The 27,596-nt window shown below is 39.0% G+C and overlaps 1 protein-coding gene and 1 long non-coding RNA gene across 2 annotated transcripts in view; one reads left to right on the top strand and one right to left on the bottom strand.

The window, feature by feature from the left end:
* Positions 1–1,143: 1,143 nt before the first annotated feature.
* Positions 1,144–25,891, top strand: LOC148413073 (uncharacterized). The gene is made up of 5 exons (XR_015867795.1): positions 1,144–1,293; positions 21,093–21,247; positions 21,632–21,754; positions 22,432–22,540; positions 25,275–25,891. It is a non-coding gene; the product is annotated as an uncharacterized LOC148413073 (long non-coding RNA).
* The window catches only part of prkd3 (protein kinase D3), a 41,088-nt gene continuing 23,738 nt past the window's right edge, over positions 10,247–27,596 (bottom strand). Inside the window, exons 4-19 of the mRNA XM_088433380.1 lie at positions 23,995–24,126; positions 22,400–22,557; positions 21,495–21,696; positions 21,322–21,399; positions 21,048–21,234; positions 20,741–20,864; positions 20,457–20,534; positions 15,106–15,382; positions 14,539–14,591; positions 14,328–14,400; positions 14,102–14,208; positions 13,855–14,016; positions 12,839–12,937; positions 12,484–12,751; positions 11,894–11,979; positions 10,247–11,774 (exon numbers count right to left, since the gene is read on the bottom strand). Coding sequence (XP_088289506.1) covers positions 11,601–11,774; positions 11,894–11,979; positions 12,484–12,751; positions 12,839–12,937; positions 13,855–14,016; positions 14,102–14,208; positions 14,328–14,400; positions 14,539–14,591; positions 15,106–15,382; positions 20,457–20,534; positions 20,741–20,864; positions 21,048–21,234; positions 21,322–21,399; positions 21,495–21,696; positions 22,400–22,557; positions 23,995–24,126 — 2,258 coding nt within the window. The 3' untranslated portion in view covers positions 10,247–11,600. The remainder of the gene's footprint in view (positions 11,775–11,893; positions 11,980–12,483; positions 12,752–12,838; positions 12,938–13,854; positions 14,017–14,101; positions 14,209–14,327; positions 14,401–14,538; positions 14,592–15,105; positions 15,383–20,456; positions 20,535–20,740; positions 20,865–21,047; positions 21,235–21,321; positions 21,400–21,494; positions 21,697–22,399; positions 22,558–23,994; positions 24,127–27,596) is intronic.

Below are 27,596 nucleotides of genomic sequence, written 5' to 3'. Positions count from 1 at the left end.
ATTCTATTATATGACATATATGATGCATCCACTTAAGTCAGTGCATTTTTGTTTATGTTGTATCTCTCTTATCTGTCAACCAATTGCAAACCCACAAATTATACACACATATTTTATTTTGTCTTTTCATAGTGCAAAATTTTTGCACATTTAAAGTTCATTATAAAATAAACATCTGTTTATAATTTCATTTAAGATCCCAAGATGTGTCAAACCGAAACTTTCTATTTTCATCTACATGTTTTAAATTTCAGTGGTGATCGTCTCTTTGTTCTTTATTAGCTTAAGCTAGCTTTAGGTTTGTGAATGAAAGACCACTTTCCAAGAGAATCAAGCTACTCTGCTATTGATCGAGTTACCTTCTATGATGAGCCGTGTTACGTTTGACACATTCAAGATTCATTCAATCTATGCTTATGACAAGGGCAAACGCAAAGTGTCGAAAGTTTGATGAGAGGTTAAAAGGCGTGAAAGTGCTACACCTGCATGCGCACAGGCCTAAAACAACATCCTCTGATCCATCCTCATGTGCTGAGCGCTTCTTGGATGCAGGCCAGGGTGAAGAAAGAAGCTGCTCCCTGCGCTGTGGGAGGACCTCTTGGAACATTCCTCCAAACACCCGAGAGTTGTTGGCAGGAACGTGTTAACTTTAAGTTTTAACTTTCAAAGTGACCCCCAGCTCCCTTCTCCTCCCCGCAAACCCCACCACCACCATTTAGGTGAAATTGAAAGATTCACTCGGGAATTCTCTTTTTGGGGCTGTTGTATCTTTGTGAGTCCAAGGATGGAGTCACAAAAGCCAAAGGGTTAAGTATGTAATTTGTCAAAATAAAATTAATAATCAGAGGTCCTTTCTCTTAGAAAAAAGGGGGAAAATGTTTGCTGCCAACTTGCCTGTGGTGACAGTAAACATTCCAGAGCCGGGCTGGAGTTTGGACTTGCCATTATCTGCCACAGCTGTGACAACGGCTCTTGGCCGCAGGTTTGTGGCTGGCCACATTCTGTTTACCTGGAAATGAATCTGAAAAGCGGCTGGACTGGGAAGGCACACAAGGGCAGCTAAATAAAAACTGAGAGTGGTCAGTGCAATGAGATGCATGTGGGAGGGAGTCCAAAGTTATTGCACTGGCCCCAGTGGGTCAGGGCGCAAACACAGGCGTAAACGAACTAAGGATATCCTCAAATACACACCTTTTGATATTGAGAGGAATGTGGCCAGGAATGCCGCTGCGTAGGCTTTTACGTTGACTGTATCCAGGGCGCTCCGGATTCACTACGTGTCTCCTTGTCATGGTAAAGGCTCTCGTGTTGACCGCGGCCGCCATTTATCACATGAGGTGACAGTTCATCTATAGGACCACAGGGGGAGAAGAGGGAAGGTAGAATACCAAAAGGTACGATTTAAAATGATAGATAGATAGATAGATAGATAGATAGATAGATAGATAGATAGATAGATAGATAGATAGATAGATAGATAGATAGATAGATAGATAGATAGATAGATAGATAGATAGATAGATAGATAGATAGATGGTTATCGTAAAAAAATTAAATGTTTGGAGCTTAAAAAATGAAAGTCCATGTTGATATATTATGTATTATATTAAAAGATCAATGAGATTTTAAAAAATCATTTTTTTTATTATCTTTTCAATGCTTTATTATAAAGAACACATAAAAAATATATCTTTTTTTTCTAAAACAACAACAGTTCAGTGGCTTAAACTTCTTTAAATGCCGGTATGAACTTTCAAAGTAAAAGGTGTCTGATGTTTATTAGGGCAAAAAGATTTAATATCACCAAATCGGCCCATTGTTATTCATTAGTGGGCCAACTGCAGAGTCAATACACATTTAATCACAGGCTGTCGGCAATTAAAACGGGAGGAGAGCAGCACTGCTATGGTAATTAAAGTGCCAAGCTCCCATGGGAACCTTCATGTCTAAATATCAGCGCCATCTTCACACCTTGCATGCCGTAATCTGTGATGAGCCAATGCTGCTCATCCCAGGCCACCATGCTGTCAGAGAGCTGTATGGTGATTAGAAAGTTACATTGCATTAATTAGCTTTTTAATCCGAATTGATGCAAAGGATAGAACTTTCTGACAGCTAGGAAATTGGTTAACTATTAAGTGGTGACAAGCAAAGTAAATACTTCTTTAGTAGATTACAGAAAACAGGTTTCTACTTTGTTCTTCTTAATTTGCTAGAATAGGTGTGTTACTTTTTCAGCCTCCACAAGGTACATTTTTGGGATAGCGCTCCTGACTGAATGACATCTTGAGGCCTAGGAAGCAGAAAGAAACACGGGCAGCGCAGCAGAGACTTGGTAAAATATAAACTAAGGCTTGGTAACAATTCAGAGTTTCAAAATTAATTTGAAATGATTTAAATTCCAATTTGATTTTCAGTTCAATTCAGTCTTTTACGCAGTACTGGTCCCGAGTTTGGCTTCCACCTGGAAGATATTCTCAGAGGAACCAGTGTTGCAAGTTTTTTCAAAAACCTATATAGGCAAGGCAGCATTTACATCAGGGGTGGCCAAGTTCGGTCCTCAAGAGCCACAATCCAGACTGTTTTCAATGTATCTCTTCAACCAACACACCTGAGTCAAATCAGTGTCGTTATCAGGATTGTGCAAAGCATGCTGATGAGCTAATCATTTGAATCAGGTGTGTTAGTTGAAGAGACACAATGAAAACAGGCTGGATTGTGGCTCTTGAGGACCGAACTTGGCCACCCCTGATTTACATCATGATAAAAGGATTTGGTGGACCACAAAAATAATGTAGTGTTGTGAAACCACAAAATGTTATCAGACATTCACATTTCAGATTGTGTATTTTAAATTTCACATTGTTTAATTTTAATTAACTACATATTTTTTATATTATTTTTATATGACCCAAATGGTTAAACATCTCTAACGATGTTATACTTAGCTGGCATCACAGTTAGCAACAAACAATGTACATAAAATAGTAACTAATTGGTAATGTAAGTTCATAAATGAGTACCCTAAATAAGGAAAACATGATCTTAACATAAAAATATTAAAGTAATCCATCACAGCCGATATTGGTCGATTTAAAAACATTCAATATGAATATATATATATGTGTATATAATTATTGAATTATTGAAGTATATATATATATATATATATATATATATATATATATATATATATATACTTCAATAATTCAATAATCCTTTAATTTCCTGGACAAAATGGACAAAAATGAAATTATTACACTGAGAAAAGAAAACGTTTAATGTACGAGTTTAATTTAAAAACATCAAAGCAATCTATGACAGTCAATAATCAGGCTCAGGTCAATTTAAAAGTATTCAATGGGTGTTACAGCTAGTAAGTAGCATTATGTACGTTCGAGCACAGCTAAATCGCATTAGCCTCATGCTAATCTCCAATCAATATGCTCTATAGATGTGTTTCCGTTAGATTTTCACAAAATCAAAGCGATGTCTCTACAATTATGATTACCCATAATTACAGTTTTGACTTGTAGGTGTTTCCATTGAGGTATTTTTGCTTCTGCCGCACCAGCTAGTGCACAGCACATGGTGAGCGTGCACGAAGCCGGTTTGCCAGCGAGCTAGCCCAACCATCAATCTGAAAGGAGAGAGCGTTAAAGGAATGATGAATAAAAACATATCTACCTATCAGAATGTGGTTAAACACTTCTACTGTCCGTTGTGATTGTTAGTAGCCAAGCATCCATGATGTCATTTTCAGTATACACAAAGTGACAAACAGCACGCATTTTGAGATGGACAAAAAAGGGTGGATTTTGCTGCTGCTTAATCCATATGACTTGGCGTGCCCGTCAAGAAAAGGATTTGAGTCCGTATTTCTACTTTTCACAAGGTTTGCAGCCGTGCTCGTACTTGAGTACAGTACGAGTATTTTTGCCACTGGTTTTAATGTAAACCGATGCAATGGCACTGTCGTTAATGCTGCTGAAAAGTGCTGGGCTGCGGCCATCTCTAAGACCACCCGAGAAATCAAGCACACACATCAGAGCTCTACATCTGAGAGAGGCTTTTGCTCGATTTCCTTTTTCCATCACCGTGTCAGTGGGCAAGTGAGGCTTATATCAGCTGCGGTCTTATCTGTATTCCAGGCTGATGGGAAATTCAAGTTTGGGATTACCTCTGACCCGTCTTTGACAGCCAGTTACCGGCGCGCTTTCATTATCGTCATGCTTCAGCAGACCACACAACAAAATCTCGCGCCCGCCTGACTGAAAGCTATCCTTGTTTGGTATGCATAGCGCAGAAATTAGGCGCACATAGCGGAGAATTTATATCAGGTCGGCATTAGAGGCGAGCCTATCTTCTGCCGGGCCTTCTCGGACGGGTGAGGGCCCATCCATATGCAGATGGCTAATTTGTAGTGTTTACTGAGGAGCATGGAGGGAGCTGACAGCTCATGAAGAGAGCTGAAAGGGGGCTGCCTACGTGTCACCCCAGGAGCCCGGTGGTAAAACCTGCCCTATAAGAGCAACAACATAAGTGTCCAATCTGTGTTTGCTTACCCGCGGACACGGATGGCCCAGTGCTGGTCGCGGGGCCCGTAAATTGCGCCTTTTTACAGGCCCTGACAGCTAACAGGCCATTGGGAACAGAGGCCCAATGACTCAGCCACTCAACAGATTAGCACCTCATCAGCCTCCTACAGCTTCGAACAAATACCGTCCCTGCCTCCTTCAAGACACAATGGGGCTAACACTGCTCAACAGCCCCCCGCCAAGAGAGCCCCCCTGCCCTTCCTCTGCCACAAAACTTCCCGGTCTGGCTCTTTCTCTGGGCCACAGCTGCATCAAGGGCTCCTTCCCCAGTCCTTGGCCCACCCCGACCCCAATTGGCAAGATGTGTGTATTTCAGGTGAGCAAATATTGCCACTTGCCTGAGAGGTCAATGACCAGCCCTTTCAGGAGGAGAGTGGGGGGTTGCGTATTGCGCCTGCCTGCTTTGCAACAGGGGTACATGCGGCCTCACACAGCAACCGGTACACAGGATGGGTCAGGGGAATTCTCCGGGCACAGCTGGAGTCGGCAAATCAAATATATACCTACGCGGCTCATCTGCATTTTCCCAGCGTTCGTTTCCCCTCTAATTGGCTTCTAACACAAAAGAATGATTTGATGCTTCGACAAGCCACACACGGAGATATTTGACCCTTTTTGTGACGTTGCCCGGAACTCTTACGACTCATATGCAGCTTTTATTGTCTCAACTGCAGAGGAAAGTGCAGTACAATTTCATTCAAAAAAAAACATTATTTATTATTTGGTAGAAAACAAACATACAAAGTGTTCAAGTGTGAACTCCTTTTGTTTCTTCCGGTTTGATGGCTTGGTATACTTGGTCCATTTCGCTGATTGTTTTCTTCTGATGCAAACTGAAGTTACGTGAAACAGCGTTTTATAGATTTTAAAACCACCATTGAGAGGTGACAATATGCCATCGAGCAATGTATCGTAAAAAGTTTTTCTTTTTTTTTTTAAATTGCAACCTGATCGATTACCAAATCCTCCATCTATCCAATGGAGTATTGTTAACAATTAATCATTTAGAAACCTAGAATTGTTCAAATGCACAGAACTTCGATCTTTTGAGAGGAAATATTCTCAGATTTATTGATGAATGTAAAATAACTGTCATTGTATCGAAGACAAAGCAAATCAGTTACCTGCTTTTACTTTGGAAAACAATGATCAACACTTTTGACAATTTAGTCAATGGACCAGGCCAACAACAAAATCATTTAAACCATATTTGCATTGTCACTTTAAAAAAAAAGTTCTAATCTTTTTATTAAAAAAAATTAAAAATACTGAACAAAAAGTGGAAATTAAAACATCTTATGAATGGAATGTATATTAATCAACAAAATAATTGACAGATTTATAGATTTTTTAAAACTAATCATTACTTGCATCTCTATTTGGCAATTTTGAAATACATTTAAAGTAGTTAGAACACCCTTTTTAAAGAATTCTTAGGTTCTCACGTGCTGTCAAGAAAAAAGAAGCAAAAACTGTATTTGGGGAAACAAGAGCACGTCTCTTCCTAGAACAGTTATCCAGTTAGAGGCAGCGGGTGTTTTTGTCTCGTCCTGTTGACATTTACAATGAATGTAAAGTTTAAGAAATAAAAAAAAACAAACAAACAATATTTATAAACAACATTTGACCTCTTTAAACACCAATATATTTTTACCAAACCATGCAATTTCATTCAACGAAAAGCTACAAGTTAAGACATGTATGCGAAACGCCATAGAAGGGCTAACAGAAAATCATGGAGTTGTTACGGTAACTATAAACCTTTAAACAAATCGCCAAAAGCTCATACGTCACGTTTTGCTGAATTTCATATTTTAGGTCCCACTAAACCATTCTCCGAAGTGGCATCCTCTCTGCTGACAAATAAACAATCAATAGCGCTTTTACCAAAGGCAAACGCTAACCATGCTAATTGGTAATGTCATACACAGAAATGGGAAATACCCAAAATAAGTTATTAGGCGTAGAGTAGAGTTTCCATAGAAGTCTGGCCAGAACCGCGTTTGGGAGGAGAGCCAACTGTTATGAAAAGCAAATTTGTATCCCAAACAATATGAATATCTACACATAAAACAAGATAATGGCTATGTTAGCAATTTAGCACAGGCAGAAATAGTGTGCAAAGTGCTGCATTGTAGAGTTTGGGGATTGATATGATTGATCTCAAAATTATTGTAAGTGATTCAGCTTTGCTTTGGGAGTATTAGTTAAATAGATTTCATCACAAACTAAAAAGCATACATTTACATGAAAATGCAATCTTTTAGTTAAAATGAGCAAAGAGAAGAATGAAGGTGATACTTTCTGACCCCTTTGAATGGGAAATAATGTTAATTCATTACCGTTACGACCAGCAATCTTCGGTCATACTTTTGAATGGACATTGTGATTATTGGACTTGAGTTTAAAATGGGAGGGAACGCAAATCAAATCCAAATTGTAGTATTGTCATTAAATTAAAAAAATCTGAAGATTTTTTCTAAATAGAATATAACGGACAGTCTTTTTTTCATTGTATAGCAAGTATACAAGTCATTCAGCCCTAATGCTGATGGTTGAACAAACTTGCCATTTTGGGACTAAAAAAAAAAAAAGACTATTTTGAACGTGGGAAAATTTGAAATTATACTTCAACATATACCAAGCAACAGCGCATATAACAATAACAAGCACACTACTCACATGTATATATTTTGTGTGCTCGGTGGTAATGATGACCAATCGTGAAAATTAGTTATGGACCCTCCCTGCCTCAAACCCTTACTCTTGCTCTATGTGCTGGACAGCTTCCAGAGACACAATCGAGATGGTGCTACTTTTATTTAAAACTATTACAACCTGCGTAAAGATGCATGTACAGAAACACTGTCAAAAACTTTCTTTACCTAACAATATATGTTACAATGAACACTGGCGAAATTACGACATAGAATCAAACTTGATTTAATCAATTGAATGACTTGAATTCATTTTAAATGGGATGAGATAAAAGTTGGCTTATTCATTTGTTTGGGGACAGATGTGGTCTGCAAATGTTGATTGCTGTGTTCAAACCCAAGCAAATAATGCAAATTGGGAAAACAACCCAACACTAAATAATAGGCACTCAAGTGTGTGAGCTTAAACGGGAGCTATCATTCGTGATGCATTTCTTTTTCTTCTTTTTCCTGGGCTTGAAAATTACATAACAAGTAGCATTGTTAATGTGTGGTCACTCTCAGAGGCAGGACGGAATAACAACACCGCCGCCGAGATGAAAAGAATGAAAAACTCGCTGTAGTGGAGGCTGCAGTCAGTTGTGTATTAGGTGGAGAGATGATGTGTCAGGACCCAGGACCACCTTGATCTCCCTGGTAGTCAAACACAAACGTGGATAGCCGCGTCCTAGGAGGCCTCCTCTGCCATCAGAGTGAAATGGAACCAGCCCAGAAAGCAAACAAGATCTATCCTCATTTCTCTTAGACCAACCTTGTCTGGCTGATGGGCTTTTCTGTTGTTCTGTTTGTTTGCTTGTTTGGTCTGGAGCCCTTGGATACCCGGCATGGAGCATCGAGAGGGGACGCTGAAGACATGGAGGAGCAGGAGAAAGGGGAGCGTAGGGGGTCGGATGAGGACGCGTGACATGCGGACCTCCCCGTGAGTTGACAAGAGACCTGCCGAGAAGCTACCATGTAGGCAAAGCCCTTCGACAAATACGGCAAGACCTTCACATCAAACCTTTGATCCGTCAGCAAATGTTATTTCTGACATGCATATGATAGCAATGACTTAATGGGGACTGATTAGGAATCACTGCAGCAGTGTACCTATATATACATACATTTGCCATTGAACATTATACAGTATTGGAATATATATATATATATATATATATATATATATATATATATATATATATATATATATATATATATATATATATATATATATATATATATATATATATATATATATATATATATATATATATATATATATATATGTATGTATGCATGTATGTGTGTACATGTATACGCACACACACATACATATATTCCTCTTTTGTGTATTTCCTGTCAAGGAGCTCACAGTTTTGAGGCCATTCCAATATTGTATAAGGTTCAATGGCAAATAACTTACAACACTGCCACCTTGTGGCAGGATAAAGACTGTGGTGTCGCGCTTCAAACGATCACTTTCTGGTGACGAAACAAATTGAAATGCTCTCTTGGAGCAATAAAACAAATCGGAACAGAAGATTTTATTTTTATTTTATTTTTACTGTATTTTTAATTGTAAGGACCCCATGACTGTCAGGGGGTGTCAATAAACTGTCTTTTATAAATAAATAAATAAATAAATAAATAAATAAATAAATAAAAGGGTCCAGGAATACACTGTCTGTCACCCAATTTCAGCTTGCAGCTCAACTGCGGCCAAGTTGAGGATGATTAGTAGATACAGCATGTGTGCTGGTTCTTTTTCTTCAAGAAAATACAAGAAGTAACCATGTGACGATCATGTACATTATAGCGTAAATGAATATGCCCGAACATCAATTAGGCTATTGATATGAAAAAGGCATGCCACTGTTAAACAAGTGTGTCCAGCCAGAGGGGGGAGACATTACACTCATATTTCTTCCAGGATTTGGTTCACACCTCTTTACTACAAATCACTCGAGAGGCCCATTTACTTCCAATATATCATTACATTTGACTGCATGAAAATTACCAGATATTTTTAGTTGGACATTTGGGGTTTTCAGTTGAATGTGCAAGCTGAGTCAAAGTAGTACTTTTTGGGTGTCTTAAGTGGAGTAACTCTTTTCCCCACAGGGGTTAATGGGGTCACTTGGCCAGCAAAGTTCACATCTTGAAAGAATTCAAGTGAGCAGATAAAGGAGCGCAGTGCAGTATTGGATTGCCGCTGAAGAGAAAAAGCACATTTTTTTTCAACTTCTCGTCTGTGGTTAGCAGAGTTTGTTGCATTTAGTGGTCAGCCAGTATCTCCGTGCAGAAACCATCAGAAAACGAATAAAAACGTTAAGCAGATTAATCATAAGTGTCTGAATCTCTGTAATTTCTTAGTTCTGCAGTTGAGTATATATTTGATACTTGAAGGGGTTCCAAGATAGCATTTATCATGAATGATTTCAAAGACCCCACAAACCCCCACATTGCAGTCCATTTCTTTCACCATGTCATTATTCCTTTGCGGTGAGAGACTGGCCCAGAATCGCATCCATCTGTTCAGAGACTTATGACATGAAAATATTACGACTAGCTCACAGTCACGATGATACAAATTAAATACAACAAAATTGAAAGCGAGGGCTGTTTATGCTTGGGTATGCTATTTGCGACGTGAATTTCTTTTTTTTTTTTAATACATTTTATGATAAATCTAAGAGGGTGTATTTTTGAAGACATATTACATCACCCTGGTATGTTCTATTGGCCAGATGACACAAATATTTCGTATTTCTGGGGCTTCGGAAAAAAAACCCCAGATGTTTCTTGCGCTGGAACATTTGATTGTTTGGAGTCTGAACGTTCTGTTGCATGCATGATGCAGAAGGGAAGTGTAATTCATTCATTATGTTGTCAAGTCAAATTAGTCAATTACATGGCATTGAGATGTTAACAGCTTAAAAAAAATCTTCTCGGTTAAGAAGTGTGGTCTTTATTTTCCTCTGGTATGCATAGAAATGTACAAAACACCTGCCAATCCAGCGGCAACAAAGACAAGTAAAAGCGAAGGAAAACAGGAATGTACTCCCAAATGACAACAGCAGCGTTAACAACCAAACTGCTGTACACTTAACTCCAATACCTTCTTGAGACCCAGCAAAGTTAATTGTGTGATGTTCCCACCCAAACATGTGACATCATAAGAGAGGTCAACTTGTCCTCTACTGAGCACACTCGGACTTAGTGAGCGTTGTGCTTGAATGGGTCAAAGGATGCATGCCGAAAAACAAATGTACACTACAATGAATAGGCTGGGTCTCAGGGGGATATGTGGACCTTTCAATATTGTACTAAAAGAAACAATTCAGACATCATACATAAACTTACATGGAATGGACAGTTTTGTTCAACTTTGCTCTCTGTAATTCTTCATTTAACCAGAGATAAAAAAAAAAAAAAAATCACATTCCACAAACGGATCACTACAAAGTTCAGTTTAAAGTCATATGAATTCAAACTCAATTGGAGTGTACTGACTGAGTGGCTTACGGGTTCATACTGCTCCAAAATTCTTTTTTTTTTTTTTAAGACAATAGTTCAAATTACGCTCACATTATGAAAATGCAGGCGCACATTAGCCATTACTGAGCTCGAGCTACTTTTCACTGATTATCACCATTGAACATTGTGCACTGAGACCAGACATGCCCTCTGTAGCAGCAAATGGGAGTTTCTGTTCCATCGGAATGTTCAAAGTAACATAGTGCAAAACACTACCACAATTACTAAATACATTAAAACAATATACAAATTACATACAGTATGTGATTGTTCCAGTTCCATGCCAAAGGACAGTCTCACAAACAGATTAGAAATGAGAACTTACAGTATATAAATGATAAATTCTCAAATCCCTAGTCAAAAGTGCCCTTTACTCCTGGCATAAGCTCCATCTCTATTGACCTCCTCTCTCACACACGCACGCACACGCAAACACACACACACATACACACAGACAAAAACAGAGCCATATTATTAATGAAAATGAAAACAACGAAATGATCAAGTTTATCTTGGTAATATTGTCCTTACATCCATGGAATGTGATGATGCAAAGAGGAGAAAATTCGTCTCCTCACAGTTTTTTTTCAGTGGCGCACATCCACAGCTTTGGACTTGTAGCAGTGCAGTGTGCCAAAAACTCGGGGCTTCACATGCATCACAAGTCTTACTCTGTTTCCAAAAGCAAGTTTGGGGGAAGGGCTCACACTTCCCATAGTTTGATACAAAAAGTCCCCTGTGAGCTTCCTGAATAAAGTCCCCCATGCCACTAGGGATCCTCATCCATGTCATCCAGATTGGGTGCCATGATGAAGTGTTTGGGGTAAACAAGACTATGCTCATCTGCATATTCCTCCCAACGTGCGTCGTCGCTCTCGTGGGTGATGTAGCGTTCGCCTCGTCGCGTCTCAAAGTCCCTGAGGTCCAACCATGTCTGATAGTCCTGAGGGGAAAACATATTAGTCAGCCCAAATATTGAAATATAACCCCAGTTCCAATGAAGTTGGGAATTGGGGCTGTACTGTATATCAAGTCAGTGTGGATATCTAATATGGAGGTCACCTGCAACCAAGGATGGCTAAGACACTTGTCGACACTATACCGCTTCCTCATCTTCACTTGGAGGAGATTATTGATCAGGTCTGTGGCTGTGACAAAAAATAATATTTAGAATGTTATATCATCACAAAACACTTTAAGCCCATAAATGAATGCCATAAGCTTACACTCCTTGATTAACGCATGAAAAGGGAGAGCAAGGTTAAGAAATCTTTACAAAAGCATATTCTGATCAGTGCCACTTGTGTGAATCTGGTGTTTTGATTCATATTGCTTTCGTGGAATATGATATAAGTAGCTACAGGAAATCTTACCCTTTTTATACATCTCAGGGAGGCGGACATTTTGACTTGCTGTTAACTAAAAATCGCATCACAGTGGCTCAGACTACAACCAATCACAACTCAGCTCAGCTTGTGCATAAAAAGCACATGAACAAACCCAAAAAGCTGTTGCTGTTTGATTAGTTTGTTTGAGAGTGAGTCATATCAACTTGACAACAGCAAAGTTTAGACACGCAGGTGTTAAAGACAGCTCTATGTTTCTGAGAACGATTCTGACACTGACCACTGTGAAGGGGCATTTTCCATTACCTTCTGCGGAGATGTCCTTCCAGGGTGTAGGAGGATACATGAAGCCAGCGTTCTGAATCTGGTCGTTGATGTCCTCGTCCTCATTGAAAGGGAACGTCCCGCTCAAACTGACATACACTATCACCCCCACAGACCACATGTCTAACGAGCGATTGTAGCCTTTACTACGCAGGACCTCTGGAGCCAGATAAGCTGGAGTGCCGACTACCGATCGCCGGAAAGACTTCTCACCAATGATGCGAGCAAATCCAAAGTCACACAGCTTTACCTAGAAGTCAAAAGAAAATATATATTTTTTTGCACTAAGATGTGGTCGACTGAACGTCCAGCTTTACACAAACCCTTTGTGTTTTACCTGAGGGAAGGGTTCTGCAGAGGCCAGCAGCACATTCTCAGGCTTCAAGTCACAGTGGACTATGTTTTTGAAGTGCAGATGTCGCAAGGCCACCAGAATCTATGGCAAACAAAGTGTAGAAAAAAAAAGAAAAAAATTAGCCTCAAAACCTAGATGAGGAAAATGCCTTTACAGAGGGACTATATCCTTTTGTATCATCCAATCTGAACTCTTATATTGCTTTACTACTTTATATTACTATTCTTATTTTATATTATATATATATATATATATATATATATATATATATATATATATATATATATATATATATATATATATATATATATATATATGAAAAAATATTGGCAAAGTAATGTCCATGAGTACTTTAATCTTGACCACCTCACAACATCGTATTTCATCATTGCGTCTCTACTCACGAGCTGGCCCCTCATGCATGACTGTCTTGTGGCCTTGCTACCAAAACCACAGTGCTCCAGGCTCCTCTGAGCTGACTGGCAATGACAAACGTTCTCCTGACCACATCAGAGCCAGACCTGCCACAGCTAATGGGGCTGCAGTTAATGAGGCTGCTTCTGTTTAGGATCCGGGTTCATTGAGGCCCAGGAGCCCACTGTTCTCCTAATCATGCCACAAAACCACTGCGCAGTAATCCACAGCTAGGGAGGAGGCCCTGATGCCACGCCGGCTAGTCCCATAAACAATTACCCACAATCAGGTCACCACAAGAATCAACAGGGCTGGAGCTTGAGTAGAGGCTTGTGTGCAGTGGGATAACACAAACCATCAACAAATGGCAGCATACAGAGACAGGAGACCGTGACAGACAATAAACACCAAACTGCAAGAGTGTTTGCAGAACCACTGCAGGAAAAAAAGAAGAAAAAAAAAAACACCCATTCATGTGCTCTAACCGACAATTGAGACTCTTGCCGTTTGATTTAAAGATACGCATTCAACCCTGGAATCGTGATGACATAAAAGCAGAATAAAATGGTTTCTGCGGAACAAACCTGTGTAACTAAAAACTTGGTGATTCTTTCAGGCAGTTTGCTCTTTTCACTAGACAGGATCATTTCCAGCATGTCACCATGCAACTTCTCCATCACAACAAAGACCCGTTCTGGTGTTTCAAACATGCACTCCAGGTTGACAATACCAGGATGATGTAGATTCTGAAGATAGAGAAGACACACACACACAGCCGGATGCATTAAAACAGTTTTATAAAGAATGAAGAATGCAAGTGTAGACATTCACCTGCAATATGGCCACCTCATTCCTCAGCTGACTCTCTTGCTTGGTTGGAAATCTCATTTTATCGATTACCTTTATGGCGACATCTCTGCCACTCTTTCTGTGTTTACCTACATCATCCACAAATAGCATATATCAGTAAAAATATATGTATTCTTTAAATGATCAATATACAGTATATATATCTACATGGTATGTTCATTTACTGGAATTCGCATAACATACATACCACCGTATACAATGCCAAACTGTCCTGATCCCAGCACTTCATCTGAGAATATTTGGTACACAGAAGCAATATCCTGTTAATAAAAAAAAACACCATTCAACTATTGGCAACGTGTTTGCAAAAGGAATGAATGAATGCATGCATGCTTAAATGGAAATTGTGCAACATGGTTAGTATTGCAGTTAACCAAAAAAAAAGAAGAAATCCTCACCACATTCTCTTGAATTTGGCAATTGGACACAGATATGCTGATGGACAGTTCTCCTGGAGGGGGAACACACATCGTTAACTGATGTTTTCAGTGGTCACTGGTTTCTTAAGTAATGACAAGCAGTGCTACATTCTTCTAACATAGTTTCTTCAATCTTATCTCAGTTGGACAAAGTCACATATCATCACGATGAAGCGATTTCTTATGCAACAAACTGGCAATTTTCTAACGTGTGACTAAATGGTGAAAGTATGCACGGTTTCATAACAGAGGATTTTGGAAACTCACTGGTGCAGACGACATAGAAAAAGCAAGGGAACATAATGGGCTGATAATTTAATGAGGTTGGTGTTGTAATCCTGGTAGAATATATTTCATGTGGAATGATCTACTGCCATAATAAGACGATTTCAAGCTAGACAAAGAAAATGACCCCAAAAACCTCTTCTAATTTATAAGCAGCGAAAGAGATTTAAGCCTTTGACTGATTTGGCCCTCCAAATTTTGAAAACAAAATTGTTGTGTATGAAAAGAATCACCTTTGGCAAAAGTGCAGGTTAAACTTACTATGATCTTTGCCCGGGCCTGCAGCACTTGCCACACTAGGCTGAGGTGTGACTGGCATCAGGGCCTGTCTGATGGCCTTCTCCCACCCTTGAGCCACTTCCATCCCAACTCCTGAGGCAGCCAGAACAGGGCTGTGGTAGTGATTGTCATTGTTCTCCCCGACATAGTAGACCATGGTGGCTGTGATAATCTCAAAGCAGTGTGGGTTGCTTCCCTGGGCCAGTTTATTGTAGTCTCTGCACTGCTCTACCTGGAGAATCTCAGACAGAGGGATTTCCTGCAATAAAAGTGAATGCCTTTATTTTCATAGCTGACATACAACAAAACTGGGAGCGCTGCTCCGATTGGTGCATCATAAATTAATATGAGCAATAGATGGAAAAAATGTTATAGACTATAAAGCATCTCATTTTAATATCTAACTTTGTGCTTGCTGTATGATGATTAGATACATTTTTGTAGAATGAGCTTCTTGAGCTTGAGTTATTGGGGGTTGGAAAATGCAGGTCACTCAAACCCTGACGTAGACACTGATTGGCTGTCGTTGTGTGATAGACTCCTGTTGAGGGTGAAAGAGAAAGGTCGGCACAAGCTGCCCATTTTGAAGATGTGAAAATGGAGGAGCCTGTGAAAGCTGTCGCTCCAATGAATGGTAAATTTGACTTTAAAAAATGCCTTGACAGCACATCGGATAATGGTAGAGTGACCTGCATTCTTTTCAAGAAGCTTGCATACCAACGGAAGCAGTTCAAGTTTGGCCCAACACATAAATGCAAAGCACCCAGCCACGACTAGCTGCACCTAACAATAGCGAAAAAGACACTAATGTAACAAGACGTAGCAAAGCCCTTTCCCAAACTAAACTTGAGAACAAACTGCGTTTTATTTCAATGTTAGTTAATTATTAGCTAATTAGCTAATAGTTCATAATTTGGTAATTGATGCCAAAAAAATACAGCACCACTCCTCCTGAAGGTTGAAACTAAAGGTTGGACGGGACAAGACTCAAATACAGCAAAACAATAAATGGTTACAATCGTGTCATTAAAGAAAATACCAAAAGCCACATTTTGCTGCTGTATCATATGCTGTTGATTTATCATAATAGCACAATGTATCTACGTTTTGAATGAAAAAATAAATAAAAAACTCCAGTTGAGTGTTTTTCTCAGAAAAGATTAGATGAGATTAATTAGATCAATTAATTAGATCCTAATTAAATAATAATTTTAAAAAAATCATTATAAATCTCTTAACAACACTTGTAATATGTACTGGGTATTACTCATAAACAAAATAGATGTTGTGCTGTCCAGATTATAAGCAGCAAATTTAAGAAAAACCTATTCTTTGAAAAAAAATCACATCATAGAAATAATTTTGAAATACATTTAAAGACTAAGTGAAAATCGGACATAATGACATTCAATGAATTGTGAAGGCAATATTTTCGTTCTGTTTTCTCAATTAGTGCATTAAAAAAATAAAAGACACTCTCTTGTACAAGAGGACATTTCCAAAATGAAACAATACAAAAGATGTAAACTCACACACTGCACTGGGTCTCATTATTTGTAGTTATCCGGTATAGTCTCAGCGGTGATAATGTTGTCCCAATCCTACCATCTCCTCACCCTTTCTTTCTTATGAACACTCAAGAGTCAGGGTAAACTTTAAAAGTCCCCCCATCCCCTCCATATTTGCTGTCAAATCAAAGTGAAGAGGGAGGGTCAAATGATAAAAAACCCAGAGAGGTTTAACCAATCTGCATTTGCAGAGGCACGCGCTGTCCCCTTCCGCGTGGCTCACCACAGAGTATCAGATGAAGTGCTTGTGGCTAGTGGGGCCGGGTCACGTGAACGGGCCCTGTGGCGGCCTGAAGCGCTCTGTTTCCCTGATTACAAGGCAGAGCCAGCCAGAGGCTCCATCTGAGCATGAGCCGCTGGCGCTACCACTAGCCACCAAGACGAAAGAGGTTGCAACTACCGTTTTGAAGGGTGGTGCGATGAGCGAATGGGTGGGTGGGTGGAAGTGGGTGACTCTGCCTTTGACTGTGACAGGAGTCGACCAGTAGACAGAGAGAAGCCCCTTTACCCCATAAAAGAGAAAACCACAAGTACAGGGGTCTCATCTTCAAACGAAGGGCCGTTATGGCTTCCAAATGGGGAAAATGGCAAGTGAGCTACCACACAAACGCGACTAATCAAATTGGAAGTATAAAGCACAGAGAGGGGAGAACAGTGACCACATGCTGATGAGCAACAGCATAGAAGATTTGAGTAAAATTACAGGACCAGGCTCAAGATATACAACTTCGGGATCTGGAGAAGATCTATAGTATATGACATGTGCAGTAGGTCCTCGTATACTACAAAATACTGTATATTTCATATATTTTAACTTAATAACCTAATGGTTAACTTGCCGTTAAACCATTTTACAGGATCAGGGTCGGTCCATGTCATGATTTTATATAACTATTAGGGATAGAACAAGATCACGTTTGACGAGATCTTGCGAGATTAGGACGCCGCAAGATTTCTCATTTTTCTTTTGGCTGTTTGTTGCCAATGGAGTACAACACACACACACACACACACACACACACACACACACACACACACACACACACACACACACACACACAAACAGGGTTGCAATATTTTTTGTGGGTGACTCACATGAGTATCAGGTCATACTGTTTGGTAGGCAATCTTTTTTTTTTCCAATTAAAAATTGCTCAATGTCCGCCTCAGTGTCATTCTCACATTAACCTTGGGTGTTGGTGTTATACAGGTCCCTAGTGTGAAGTTTGCAGTAAAAAAGCATTTAGGGATAAACGCATGGTGCCGATTTGAACCTCGACCCATTTTGACAATCCAGCCGTTTTAAGCCACCTAGTTTTTTTGTAAAATGTCTTGTTTTCATAATTTTTTGTAAAACGTCACACCTTCAAGAGAATGATTCGGGGCCCTGACAGCCAGTCCAAGCTGCTTCAGTAAACAAATCGGAAGATATGGGACGTGCATGCTTAGGTGTATGAAAGACGAGGTCAAAACTATTACACAGAGCGTGCGCTGTTTCTGCAGTTTGTCTCACCTAGCAAAAGGTTGATTAGCTATTGCTTCTCGACAAGCTTGTTTGTTGGCAATAAGGTTGCACTTCATTCACGTGCTCTTTTCATATCTGTCTAATAAAGGATGATTGAAAATTTTCACCACCATACAATACACACTTGTTTTGTCTGCTAGCTGAGCACCACATTTAAGTACCGGTAGTTATGGCACATGGGGTCAGGTCGCGGGGGCAGCAACTTGAGCAGTGAAGACCAGATTTCCCTTTCTTTCCAGTTCTGTCATTCTGTATTCATTCTGTCGGTCATGACGTACGGCTCGTGAACATAGGTGAGTGCAGGAATATAGATTGAACGATAACTATAAAGCTTCGCTTTACAGACCGGTACAGCGTCCGCATCACAGCGGAAGCTGCATCGATTCGCAGGCAGGGAGAAATCAGATCCGACTGTAACTCATCATAAAGAGTCAATGGTCTGTGCTTAGTCTGGTCCCTCATCTAGGACCTGTTAGCCATGGATGGCATGAAGCCCCAGACAACTAAGCTAATCATAGGATAAAATCAGCATAACAACGGAAGAAATCTTAACCAATGTTGAGATTTCACATACTGTTAAAAACGCACACCATTTGACCAAGATCAAAAACAAACAAAAAAACAAAAAAAACCTGACCGTGTTTTACACATAATACTGTATTCGGTGAATGTGGTGGATGGACCATAAAGAGTTCATACTGTAGTATTAAAATGATGATTTACCAATGTCAATGTTGTAAAAGCAAAACTAACCCTAACCCTAACCTATGTAACACATTTAATTTGGTTGTCTGAAGTGAACTGAATGATGTGGTCCGTTAGTAAACCTCATGGCACTCTGGTGAAAAAATAACTTTTAGCATTCATTAGCTGGCAGAATTTTCTTCAGAAAAGTTCAGTGCCCTGTTGTTAATTAATGAAGATGCAAGCTAACACACGTCTGTGCATCAGATTTGTCAAGACTGCAGAACAGCAAGCGACACCAAATTCAGCAAAAGAGATTGAAGCTACAGTACAACTTCACTCAAAAACACCTGTCTGACAAAGACATGCACCAGACATTTCCTGCACAACATCTTATTGCATCAAAACTCCCACCACACCACAAAGAGTCATCTTAAAACATAGTGTGACATGAACAATAAAATAAAAACATCCCAGACAGCCGACAGACAACCATCAACACACATGTGGAAGTGTTTATCTTGCAGCTCCCTCAGTGAGTTCTCAGTGGGTAATTACTATGTTATTAAGCTCTTGTGGTCCAGTAATGACCAAGTGTGGCGCAGGAAGTGCCTCGCAATTACTTTTACGCAAAAAATAAATAAAGCTACAGTTCAATTATCAATACTGTTGGACGTCAATCAGTAGTCTCTTTTATATCATTGCACCAAGTAATATTAATCAATGGCACAATACATTACACATACACAGTAGTACAGGCTACTTGATCATTTAAGTTTAATGAAAAGATGACTCTAGTAATGTTGGTCACATTTTTTACTTTTAAACCAATAACTCCAATTTTAAGAAAGACTAAAGATATAGAACATTTCAGAGAACTGATCTCCAAACAGTTTATAAACACGTTACAGTTTAGTCACCAAGCTTCCCGCTGTCTTCGGTAACATTTACAAAACTGTCTAAACTTCTAAAGGGTAAATATTCAGTTGAGGCTGTGAAAATGGCTGCAATGTGTCACTGCAAGGTCCAGTAAAAGCTAAATTCTTTGAAGGTATACTTTAGGAAAAAATGCATATCCTCATCAACTTGCAGGAACGTGACTGAAATTATAATTTAGAGAATATGAGCAAAAATGTTCAACATGAATGATCAAACCACAAAAGATTTGGAGGCCTTGTTTTCTTTCAGAATCAAGATTTTCTATGGCAAACTATGCCACAAAATACTTCCATCCATCATGTATCAGTGCACACTAATACATATTTGTTCTTTAGTTTCTAACAAAATAATTTGTTTCAAAAACGAGTGCACAAAAGGGGAAATCAAACAAAGCAAATGTTTAGATTACAAATAAAAGAAGAATTCAATCCCAGGCAAGAGTAATAATCATTCAAATTTGGGTTCACCGAAAGAAAATTAAAAGAATGTCAAAGAAAAGAAATGAAAAGAAAAGAAAAGGAAACTTTACCTTTCAAGAAGAATGTGCTCATGTCAAGCTCTGTATTTGGATTAACGTGGAACATAATGAAAATTTCTCCAACATATTTCTTGCTTACTTTGTAAAACTTGGCTCCTGTGTCGTTCTGAAAAAGACTTAGACTTTTGCTGTCCAGCCGCCAGTAGTGTCTCTTCCTCTGTCCCAAGGAGAACATGACCCAAGTGAGAAAAACAAGCAAAAAGAATACATCTCACCGAAAACGTTGCTGACTACTCATACTTGAAATAATTTCTTGAGAGAAAAAGCCTCTCAGTGCTGCTTTGTGCAGAACTAAATAAAACTCAGCATGCAAGCTAACCAGAGAAGACATTGTCTAATGGGTTTTGAGGTTGTCAGTCTTACCAAATTGTCTCTGCTGGTATAATGAACCATCCAGCCCTCCTTCACCACAGTGGAACTCCGCCTCTTGGTGTGTTTGATGGACTGGACCACACGCATCAATGGGATGTTGCTGCTTGTAGAAGGGCTTAATTCAAGAAAATAAGTTTTGACTTTTATTTAGAAACATTTAAAATAATAACCTTTAAAGATACATTTGATCCATTAGAAAAACTGTAACCGCACAGACACAGACCTATCATATATTTTTGGTTGTGCCACCTAAAAGGTCTTACTGAAATCTAATCTTACTGTAATAATATCCCTGTACCTAATCGTTTTAATGGGTTCCTCATCTTTCTCTCGGTCCATAAAGGGAGAATCCATGTCGGACATCCTCTCCTCTGGAGTGGAGAGTTCCTCAGCGTCATCCAAGCCTCCGCTGCATTCCATGTCACCGCTGTCCACTTCCATTGTATCCAGAGCCGGGTCTGACTCCGGGCCAGGGCTGGCTGGCTCTACAAATGTACAGTACGGCACATCAAGTACATTTGAGAATTCGTTGTGAAATAGCTCAAACCACATGGATGTGATATAGACCTTACCTCCATTGAAATCCACCTCACCCAAACAGTCTCTTGGAACCTTCGAAGCACACCGCTTATGGCAGTTAAATCGGCAATCTGGGAGAAGACAACAGAAAAACATGCAGTCAATGGCAAAGAAGACCAGGAAAAATCTATTATCTAAAATCTATTTTGTTCATATGCTGGCTTGCCTTTACACTGCATTCCCTGACGAAAGATTCCCTTGAGCAGGCGCTTGCAAAACTGGCAGATAGTGGGTCGAGTGTAGGAGTGAATGGCAAAGGTGTGAGGCACCTTAACTCGACTGAGCACCATCTTCTCCATCCAGATAGGCCTGCCGCTCCAGGACAGGATTCGCTTCCCAGCTTCTTGATGGGACTTCTGCTGTTGTTGCTGTATTGGTTGTATCAGCAAGGGAAAGATGGAAGAATTGCAAATTGCAGGAGCACAGGTTAGGAAATGTAAAGTATAAACACATTGTAAAGGAGAAGAAATAAATCATGTCTTAGCTCATCTGTAATGTAAACTAATTAATTCAAGACTCTTTGGCAGCTTTTACTACACAATAAATTAAGCCATTTGAAATCTTCTGATCAGTAGAGGGAGATTTTTGCCACAAAATGAGTCAACGCATAGATTTGGCAGTTATTGATCCTTATCATGAAGAAAATAAGATGTCTTAATATTTCACAAAACAGAACAAAAGAAAACACAGCGGCTTATGCAGAACTAATTCATAAGGCCCTACAGAATATTGCATGCAGCTCTATTACATTTTATGCATGTGCGTGTGGAACAGAACACATGGCAAGAACACAAATTGATATTTATTAATAACCATTTAATGAAAAAGAATGCAAGCGATGGGAACAAAGATAGCTTTCCTCTGTGGAAGGATGAACTAATTTACATTCAATTTAAGATGAAGAAATCATAATAATAATTTAATTGTATGCATTAGAGGAAAGATAGTGCCCCTCATTCACATCACAAATCATCAGCATGGTTTTGGGTTTGATCATTCCTATTAAAAAAAAAAAAAAAAAAAAAAAAACTGCCTAGAGTTTCTGCTATGCAGCTTCTAAAGGAAACTCACCTCATCCAAGACAACCGCTGCATTCTCTGCAGGTACCGGTCGAGGAACAGAGAGGGACGGTCCTGGCAGCGAGACATTGGACAATCTCCTCTTCTTTACACCAGTACAGTTATTTGGAATCTTAAAGGCGCAGCGTTTGTGGTAATTTAACCCACATCCTGACACACAAACAAACAAACTTTAGAGGTGTTACAGTGGCTGCGTTTACATGCAGTCAATTAAACTCTCAAGACATCTGGTGGAGTTGCAGGGATTTCTAAATCAAATCGCAAGAAGGCTCAGCTGATAAGGTGATTTAAATACAAAGGATGGCTGTGTATATCCAAACTGAGATTTAACCAAAATCAAGCGTTAGATTTGAGAAAAATATTACATGTAAGTCAAAATGCCACAGTTAAATGTTGAATGTCACCAGTTATGTGAATTTAATTTCAGAATCTAATATATGAAAGAAAGTTAACAATTGTTGGGTTTATATGGAGACTTTTCATTCTAATTGAATTCATTCAGACTGAAGATCTCTGGTGAGCCATTTACATGGCAAGTTCTATTCCGATTTACCATTTTTGTGCAACACTACATTAAATCGGAGCAAAACAGAAATCAATGTAAACAAGTCATCTAACCAGATTGTGTTCATCCATCTAGTTAGCACAGTACTTGATTGCTTTAGCACTTTCTGATGAAACAGTTTAATAAAAACAAGTTAAAAGTAGTTTTGTAAAAGGTTTTTAATAACTATTTGAATAATGAACAGTACATAATACTGTATATGCAAAAAAAGATTAATATAAATATTGCATACAACTGAAATTCACAAAACATATTGGGGGGTTTATTAATTGGCCACCACATCTGGTTGGAACACTGACTTTAGAATGTTTTAAATTTTAGGCGTTTGCTTGAAAATGAACATCTAGAAAAAAGCATCTCTTAAAATTGCTGTACATACGTTATGCATAAAAAAACCATTCAATTGTTGTTGGGTTTTTTTGGGGTTTTTTTTGTGGGGGGGCATAGGAGGAGGATTTTGTACTTTCAAGTATGGCTCCCAGAAAAAGCATTTTTTTCTGAAACCCCCCTTAAGTTTTAACATATTTCTGGCAAGTTTTTTAAATGTTGGAATGTTATTTTTTGGAGGCCATGTTGTGAGTTATTGTGGACTACTGAAGATAATCAGGAAACTTGTAGAAAAAAACACACACAAAATAAAAGGGAAGCAATACATTTTTAGGTTATTATTTACTGTAGGTTTATAAATCGAATTAATTTGACATGTTTTTTTTTCTTTTTTTTTTTTTTTTGGGGGGGGGGGGGGGGGGGGGGGTTATTTGAAAATGTCTTAGTCCAGCCACTACAGGGTTAAAAGTATCAGAAGAATCAATAATTCAGAATCCACCTCTTTATTCAAACTAAGGGAGCAGTCATTTCGTTTGTACATTTGGTTTCAATATAATCAGACTCCAAGGGTCCATGTAAAGCCGGCAAATGTGAACCAAAAGTCTAACAATGAATAGTGTTTATGTGCATCTGTATTGAAACCTGTTTTAATTCAAATACTTTAGGTACTGTAGGTGTCTGTGTGTGTGTCTAACCTTCACATTTGAGCCCCTGTCGAACAAGACCCCATAACATCTCCCCACAGTAGTCACAGAAGGTGGGGGCTTTGTAGGAATGGACATAAAGGGCATGAGGTCGAATCTGGAAATCTTCAACTGTAGCCTGGGCTAGAAACAACAGTAGACAACAACCGTAACCAAACTTGCAAATCAAAACATCCACAAAAAAAAAAAAAAAAAACAACTTGACCAACAAGACTGAGGGTTGAGAAGATAGAGTAAAATGATATAAAAATGGAGGAAAGGAGAACAGTTGATCAAACTGGGGCACAGTTTCAATATCAGTTGACAACAAATCAAAAATATGTACATTTTTGACTGCAAATGACTGCTATGTCTGCATTGTTACAGCAGAGGGCATTATATCTATGCACCGACCACATTTAGGTCAATAATAAAGCAGACTGACAGAATCCAGACAAATGCTCCATAATCATGTGCTATCAATCCATTGTCGTTATTTATAATCCAGAAGAGCTGTGGATTTGTCTCTTCCTGTTTCTCTATTTTCTCACTCAGTGGTTTTGAGTCAAATAAACACTGAGCTCATTGTTGGCAGTAAAAGTTGTTTAGTCATGTGAACTCGTGACTCACTTAAACGAAAGAGATGTGTAAGATTGTGAGGTGACAGCTGCCAAACAAAGACATCCAAAATGTATTCCTAGTTTCATATTGTGTAATGTACATGTGTGTGCAATGGAATAATTCCTCCTTTCAAATCAGAATACATGTGTCATTTTCAAGTATAGATGTGTGTTTTTCATTATAAAAAGGTGAAGACAAAAACATTGTGATAAATAGCCCTGCATCAATTTGGCAACTGATCAAAGACATGAATCAGACATGCTGCCATTTTGCCACAACTAGGAATTACTGGTTTACATATTTTAGTTCCATACTTTTTTTCCTGGTACTCAGAGACTACTCAATGTTTACTCATCAGAAATTCTAATCGTCTGTTTGGTCATATAATTTAACCATGAAGAGTGCTGAACAATAATTTGGAATAATGACACATGTTTTAAATTATATATTAATATTTTTCTGAATCACTCTAATATGAGTATTGCTTAAAATTGTAAAAAAAATAAAAACAAAAATGGATTTTTGTGGCCTGTTGCAATAGTCATTGAAACATGATTTTTTTTTTAATTAGTTTCATTTTCCATACCCTGATATTCATGAAAATAATTTCCATACTTTTCTATGGAACAGTAAGCGAGCGAAACCTTGAAGTAATTGCCATCCGATTGCAGGGCACACAGAGACAAACAACCATGGTTTCTGGAGTTTGGGAGGAAGCCGAAGTGCCCGGAGACAAGCACAGAAGGCCAGAGCCAGCTAGAATCGAACTCAGGTGCCTTAACTGTGAGGCGGACGTAGTAATCAGTGCACCACCAAGCCACCTCAATATTTTCTGTTTATTGTTAAATTAGCCATCTTGTACTGAGTAGCAAATACAGTCAAACTATTCCTGAGCTACACTATCACACTCACATTCATGCAGTAATATGCATCTGTGAAGACTCTCAACAAGCTTCTCTACTTTAAAAAATCAAACTACTGGCTGGTAATGTTTTGTGTTTTTATTTTAGGGTGCATGAGACGAAAGAAGTAAAGCAGGTCACTGGTACTGCCAAAATGAAAGGCAGCATTCATGAGTAACACCAAAATAAGACAACTGGAGACTCCTTCGTCCTCACAATATTACATCACTGCCTTCAAGTTAATTGGCCTTAAACAAAAACGCAATGTATTCAATAATCTGTTTTAGAATAACTTCTCTTAGGCCAGTGCTTCTCAAACCCACCCTGGGGAGCGTGAGGTGATGCCAGGGGGGGCGAGTATGATCCCAGGAAAAGGGCTTTGTTTTTGTCATGTGGAATGTAATTGCAATAAAGATATAATTTTCATCATTTTCTTTTAGTTTCAGGCACTTAGGTGCACTTTCTTCTTTTTTTTCCATTTTAGACTAAGCTATAACTCGTACAAACACGATAAAAATAAATAACAGTTGTTGAAAGTTGATTTATATTGTGTTTTTCTGTTGTTAATGTTAAAAAGGATACATGTGTAGGTATACTTAAATAATTTTCATCAATAATAATCTTATTTATATTCAGTGCATCGACGGGCGGGGGGCGCGAAACTTTTTCTCTTTTCTAGGGAGGGGCTGGCAAAATATAGTTGAGAAACACTGTCTTAGGCCAGGAGGACTGCATCTTTTTGTTTCCATTTATAAATTTTGAAGCTACAAGTTTCAATCAAATAAGAGACAAATAACAAATGCCCTTGTTAGTAACATTTACAAACAAGTGATATAAAAGACCATTTCCACAGTGCCACAGTAGTGAATGAGGAACTGATGAAAGTTGATGGTATAAGATTGGAGTGAAAAACAGAACAAAGGGACAATCGGTCAAGCTGAACCGCAAACCTCATGGGCCCACATGGCCTTTGCAGTGTATGCTGCGACCAGGGCCAGCCTGCATATCAGAGCATGTTTACACACCACGGGCCTACTACTATCACTTATTGCTACAAAAACAAGTCCTCTTCTTTTGAGCTCAAAGCCAAGAAAAAGCCACTTTTGCCTCTTTCTCGCAGTGAGGGAGATTTTCAGACTCTCTCTTCCAAAGCCACCAGACAACTACAGGTTGGTCATGGATGATGATAAGACTAGACAAATTACTGTGCGGAAAAGATTCACATTTTCTCTGAACCGATGCAAACAGTTGAAAATAGGAATTTAATGTAAAAATCATTGTTATGCTGTTAAATTGACAGCTTGTTAAGTGACCTACTGCAAAACCACCAGCAGATAGATAGTGCATGTTCGAAAACAGAGAAAGCAGGGCGGGCAAAGAACAACAAAGGGTGACACAAAGAGAGCACAAGACAAACACAGACAGTGAGAAACAAAAAGAAGGAAGTTTTCCAGTCTACATTCCACAACCCTGATGCCTGAAGTATCCTCAGATCCTGAACCCATAACAATCGTACCCTACCGGAATCCCTACAAACAATACTCTGGGATCTGTAGAGGGGAGGGGACGATTCAGCACAGGTGGTGTCAGGTGCTTCCTGAGAGATTCGAGAAAAACAGCTATACTTAAGTCATCTGTGACCTAAGCATTACACAGGAAGATGATTCAGTGTTTCATTGCTGGAAGGAGCACGAAAAACACCTGAGTAACTGATTCAAAGGTGAATCATCTTATATAGGAGTTTGACAATGGAACAATCACGCAAATTTCAATATAATTCAAAGAGTAGGGAGGTGTGTAAGTCAATGTCTTAATATCGAGTCATTCAGGCATCCGTCCATTATCTTAACAGCTTATCCTCAGGAGGGTCGGAGGCATGCTGGAGCCTATCCCAGTTATCCAAGCAGTGGGCGGGGTAGACGCTGAACTGGTTGCAAGCCATTGCAAGGCACACAAAGACAAACAAATATACACACACAAACTCACACACAACCATACTTAAGGACAATTGTGCATGTCTAATTTTTGTGTCATGCATGTTTTTGGAATGTGGGAAAAAACTGGAGTACCCAGAGAAAACGCAGGCACGCA

Source organism: Hippichthys cyanospilos, chromosome 14, assembly GCF_059441005.1.
Source record: "Hippichthys cyanospilos isolate Australia breed blue-spotted pipefish chromosome 14, RoL_Hcya_1.0, whole genome shotgun sequence".
In the NCBI taxonomy this organism is placed as follows: domain Eukaryota; kingdom Metazoa; phylum Chordata; class Actinopteri; order Syngnathiformes; family Syngnathidae; genus Hippichthys; species Hippichthys cyanospilos.
This window is presented reverse-complemented; position numbering and strand designations above follow the sequence as displayed.